Source organism: Chironomus tepperi, unplaced genomic scaffold (assembly GCF_022539635.2).
Source record: "Chironomus tepperi strain 1889 unplaced genomic scaffold, CSIRO-AGI_Ctep_v1 contig_16, whole genome shotgun sequence".
Lineage (NCBI taxonomy): Eukaryota > Metazoa > Arthropoda > Insecta > Diptera > Chironomidae > Chironomus > Chironomus tepperi.
Genome location: NW_027226138.1, coordinates 499,432 through 505,431, shown reverse-complemented (window position 1 = coordinate 505,431; position 6,000 = coordinate 499,432). Strand labels below are relative to the sequence as shown.

The 6,000-nt window shown below is 29.3% G+C and overlaps 1 protein-coding gene across 1 annotated transcript in view; it reads left to right on the top strand.

The window, feature by feature from the left end:
* The first annotated feature begins 4,323 nt into the window (after nt 1-4,323).
* The window catches only part of LOC139091778 (cell adhesion molecule Dscam2-like), a 63,226-nt gene continuing 61,549 nt past the window's right edge, over nt 4,324-6,000 (top strand). The window contains exon 1 of the mRNA XM_070641988.1: nt 4,324-4,432. Coding sequence (XP_070498089.1) covers nt 4,393-4,432 — 40 coding nt within the window. The 5' untranslated portion in view covers nt 4,324-4,392. The remainder of the gene's footprint in view (nt 4,433-6,000) is intronic.

Sequence of the window (6,000 nt, the reverse complement as noted above, 5' to 3'; positions counted from 1 at the left end):
CTTAATAATTCTGCGAAAGGTGGCAACCTGCGAAAGACACCATCGATGTAAGGTGGCAACCTGTGAGAGAAACCACCTGCTGTATGTGGACTGATAAACAGTATAACCCGACTTTTGCCAATTCTGCTTAAAAGCTCACATCACTCATATTATCAAGAATAATGCATCCATACCTTTTTGATCTCCAAAATTAAAGTGAAATTTAAATTTAAAATTCAATAAAAAAAATAATCTCTGAAATCGCTTGCCTGCAAACAAGTTCAAGTCAAACATGAAAACAATCCTTTGTTATTTTCATTCACATCACAATCAGTTAAATCATTATGAAAGCTAAGTATCCATATAATGAAGTGTAGGGGTGTATTCAGGGAGAGGGGATGGTCTGGGGTCAAAGTTAGGGTTTTTTCTGGATATATCACTGTCGGGTAGTCTATTCGAGGAGTCTATCCTTAGTCAAGCTTCCATTCCTCCTTGAATTTATGGAAAAATTCTTCAATTTAATAGGGTTGTTTGACCCATAAATGCCAATAGCGTTGTAGCTGGGGGAGAGACACAAGCTTGCTATTGGTACACCCTTGGTTAGAATCCACAAGGGAAAAGGCGTCCAGGTGCTCCAAGAGCAACATGGAGTAGGACGGTAATGAAAGAATGTCAGTTAGATGTCATAGTAAGTAAGTAACCCAACAATGCCAAACACGGGGAGTCTTTTTGTGGCTACACCCCTGACGAGGGAGGACCATCCATCCATCCATCCATTGTGTTTACCATTAAAAAAATCAGAATATCAAAAATATTTGCATGCATATCATTTACAGAAATAATTTTTAATAATGATTATAAAGGAACAAATATTTTTGGATATAATTTATAAATTATATATCAATTGCAAATATTCGTTAATTTAACTAAATCGCGAGTCAACAAAAAAAATGAAATATTTGGATATAATTTATCATCAATTTGTGGATATATTTGAATGCTTCATAAATGTGTGTTATTAATAATTTATGTGTATGAAACATGATGATAATATACGTACATATATGGATAGAATCCACAAAAATTTTCCACCACATCTCACACTACTGTTGCTTGTTGTGTGAGCGTGAGCAATAATATTCTCAGTAGTAATAACAACACAACATGATGATAAAATTGATGAGGGAAAAATAGTCTATGTGCTGCTCCATCAGCAGCAGCAGCAGCATCAAAAAGGAGAGCACAGAAAAAATAATTTCATTTTCACCTTTGAATTATCAACTTTTCGCTTTTAACTTGATTCCTACATCCTCTCATCATCTCTTCCTCTCTGTTTCTCTCTCTCCATGCTGTCTACTCTCATTCTCACATCATGTGCTGTTATGTAGTATATAAGCCGAAATCAAATTTTCATCTCAATTTCCCTTCTATTTTTCCGAATGAACAAACAAAGCTACAAGCACAACAGCTTATTATTTGTGAGAGACACGAGAGACATGCCAGAGAGAATATCATGCGCATACTGTATGTTTACATTTTTACGTGATCCTTTTTACCCATCGTCAACTCTCACTCACGTAAAGCTCTTTCGAACTTAATGTTACATAAACGTGTATATATAGTCAATTTCTATGTTGTTGGATGCTGCAAGTCGAAAGAAATTTCATTTCCATTTATGTATTATAAATTTGCTCGCCGCTCACGTTTTAGTCTCAGTCTCGCATCGGTCTCTATCTTGTACGGAACAGAGGACAAATCATATCATTGATTTTTATTAAGGAATCATACACAAAAAGTGAAGTGGCATTAAAAAAAGTTCACAGATTTATAGTTTTTATAGTGTCTTTATTGCCAGCACGCCATCAAATTTAATCAAATTATGGATTTGTAGTAAAAAAAATTAAATTTTCATCGAATTAAGGCATAATTGCCTTTTTTCCATATCAATACACTTCTAACAGAAGTGATAATAATAAAGGAATGAAATGCGAGTGAAAAAAAAGCAGTGAAAGTGAAATAGGAAAAAAAATATTGTCGAGTCCTTGAAAATTGGAAGAATTGAAGCATATCGTGTGGGATATGGAATAATGAATATTTGTGACACAAAAAAAGAATCGAGAGATATAAATTAAATTGAATGAACGGCTATTTAAATGAATAATTTTCAAGGTATTGAGGCTATGAAAAAAAAGAGAAATTTTCATCTGAATTGTTTTGTGGAAAATTTATTTTGTGCGGTTTGCAAGCAAAAAGTGAATCAAGTGGAAATTTTGGGTTTTCGAGTTTTAATGAATTTTAGACCATTAATTATCAGGATGAAATGAGTTTCAAATTTAATTCTCTGTGTCCTGTAATGAGAACTTTTTTGTTGTTATGCCTGAGCTTGTGTTGAAGTTTTGGACTTGATTAGATTATGTGGATTTGAAAGCTGAACTAGAGAACTAATCTTTTTTTGAAAACTATTTTTAAATTTGTTAATTAATTTTTAAAATAGAAATTTAAAAACTTTTGTAAAGTTGGAGAAAGTTGTTAATATAAACCATATTTTAAATAGGAACAATACGAGAAAGGATCAAAATTTGGTTTTAATTAATTTAGGACTAAAACTGAATTTTTAAAAAGTTGACAAAATTTAATTTTGTTTCAATTCTTAATTTTGCTATTGAATTTATTTTTCTACCTCAAAAAGTCTAGAATTTTAATTCAAAACTTGAATTAGCAAATTGAATTTTTTTAAAGTTTTAAATTTTTCAAAATTTTGCTTGAAAAATTTTAAATTTTTCAAAATTTTGAATTTTCCAAAATGTACTTAAAGAATTTTATTAAGCGCTTGATTAGGGAATAACTTCAGATTCGTAAAAAGTGTGATTTATTAAGATTTAAGAAATTTAAGATTTTTTTAAAAAAATCATAAAAGATATTAAAATTTGCAAACCTCAAAGTCGACTCGGATTTTGTGTGAAAAAGCCAATTTAACAAGACTCGATTTCATACAAAATTCGAGTTGAATCCAAAATCTGAAAAATTATATTTTTTATAATTTTTGATTTGAAGCAAAATTGTTAAAATCGCAATTTTTTGTTATTTATGATTGTTTCTGATTTTTTATTAGAGTTCGTTCATTTAATACTTTACTGGAATAGATGAATTTTGAGACACTTTGATACAAATTTTCCAAAAAAATCAGATATTTTAGGTGAAATTTATTTTTTAAAAATTCAGCAAAGAGTTCTTTACAAGCTTTCAATTATAATCCTTACCATTACCATGTTCCAAAACAAAACTCCATTATTTTGTTCAAACTTGCAACTATTTTTGAACGATAATTGAATATTGTTTGAGTTGCGATCTCGAAAATATGTAGTAAGCTAGATATCAAATCAAGGATTGATAGAAATAAATTTACATTGAAAAATCTAATTGACATTCTATGTGAACCTAAATTAAAATATGTTAATTGAATTTTGTCAAAATTCTCTAAGCAACCAATTTTGCTGAATTCAAATTTCAAAAATTCCGAATTGATTTTTAACATTTTTAATAGATTAATTGATTTTTGATATTCGGATGATTTTAAGTTTAGATTGTCATAAAATGCATTCAAAGTTCCCAAAATTGTCAACCAAAATACGATTTGATTCATGATTAGTCAATTAATTATCCATCAATTGATCTATGCCGTGAAACTCTTTCAATTCTAAATCAAAGCTTGCTAAAAGCTCCAAAAACCAAATTTCCCAAATTTCAACCTTCAAACCGCCTAAAAAATTTCCACAAAAAAATTCAAAAGTTTCCGAACCTTGAACAAAAAAAATTAATTTCTTTCAGTTTTTGAACAGCAAGCAAATAATGAAAATTTATGCTTTTATTGAATATGAACGAAATTATATGAACGAGGAAGCAAGAGCGGTGAAAATGAAATATGATATAATGTGAATTGTTCAAACAGGAAGAATTTTTGTGGATGTTTACCGAATAATTTTCGATAATGATGTACCAGACAAAAGTGATATAAAGTTTGATTTACAGTCATAGTCTAAAAAAGTTGGACGAGAACTAAGTGAGCAAAGGAAGAAAATAATTTATAAATGGCCTTTATTGAAGTGAAGTGAGAAAGTGTGATGAAAAAATAAATGGAATAAAATTACTGCAAATTTCAGTCCATTCTATTATTTTTCATCTCATCCATTGTGTTTGCTCATTGCTCTATTTGGATATAAAGTGAAATAAAGTAGAAGAAAAAATATAAAAAAAAGCAAGCAAAAGAAATATTTTTCTTTATTTATTATTTTTCTTTCTGCTGCTGCTTCTTGCTGCTGTTGAGTTTGTCGGAATTTTCTTTTTTTTTTATAAATTAATAACAACTCTATCCATCCTGAAGGACATAAAAATAGAAAATTAAACTTCATAAAAATGATTTTCCTTCTGCTTTTAACTCTAAATTCTTTCTTCGGTAAGTTTACTTCCTTTTTTTTAATAATCAAATATTTTTATTTTGAAGAGTTTTTAAGTATTTTTGCCTTTATCAAGTTTTTTCTGCAAATTTCTAGCGTATTTTTGAATGAAAAATGCTTTTAATAATAAACTTTGTTTGGTTTACTAGAAAAAGCGCGAAATCTCAACAATCAGACATTGAAGTGAGATCTTATCTTAAGCATTAGATCAGTAACATTGAGTTATTTGGATATAAATTGGTCTCGAAGATCAAAACTATCTCTAAATACAATAATTAAAGGTTTTTCATTTAAAAAGTAAAAAGCATGTGATTTTAAAGTTCAAATTTTGAACTTCAAAAATTTGAATTTTTTTCCATGGTTTAAAATTTGAATTTTAAAAAGTCGTTAAATCTAAACTTACTAACAACGTCGAGTCCTTATTTAATTTTTTACTATAAAAATTTATGCATTAAAATATGAATCCTAAAAAAAGTTTAAAAAATCCTTCAAACTTTGACTGTGGAACTATCACAAAAGAGTTTCAATGAATATTTAAGTTGCACTTAAACTAACATAAAAATATTCCGGTGCAAAAACTCATCAAAATGTATGATTTTTAAAACTTCCTTATTTAAACATTCAAACGAAAACTTTCTGACCTACAATAATATTATCTTGGCAGAATATGACAGTGTGTCTATGGATTTGGTTTTTATTTCTACTTTTATTGTGTGAATTTGAGTTGTAGGATCAATTGTTGAAGATAAGCTTTTATTTAAAATATTGCTAGGCAGTGATAGGCTATAGCGAATTCCTCGGGTAGGACAGGTTAGGGTAAGTAGAGTAGAGTCCCATGGGTAGGACAGAGTAGGATACCTCGAGTACGTAAAGTGACCGACCTCTGAGCACCGTAACATAGTATATGAAGCATCATTGCGTCGCCGTGTTAGGGTTATGGTTTTGAGGTTAATAAACATTTGAGGTTACTCGTATAATGCATCACAAAACTCAAAAACCAACCTCAAAAGCTAAATAAAATCACTGCCAACTCTTTCAATAATAATAGAATAACGTGCATCCCTCAATAGGATATTAGATTTCTTAATAAATAACAACTTACGGGTGTCCAAATTTCTAATTCTACTGCATTCAGCACATAGACGTCCTCAACGCTGCAAAAAAAATTTTCTCTTTAAAGAAATAAAATAAAAACATAAATAAAAAATCAGAAGTGACCTACGTTAAGTTGTTCCTTCTTCTGATAAAGAAAAAATGAAGATGTCGGAAGCGGAGGGAAAATTAAATGCGAAAATAAAAATTTTCCAATGAAAAGTTTTTCACCCTCTGTAATTTTTCCTGAAAATTATTTCGTAAAAGTCTTTCACTTTATTTATAAATTATAAATTAAAGCCACAAGAAAAAGAAAGGAATTGAATGATTTTTTTATGCTGAAAATAAAGTAATTTGAAGTTGGTTATCTGATGGAAGCAGCATGGAATTCATTAGTTCTGTTTACTCCTCGACTGTTTTTATAGATATATCCAATAAGTTACCTTTTCCTTACTTTTTTTTTGTTGCCTTAAAA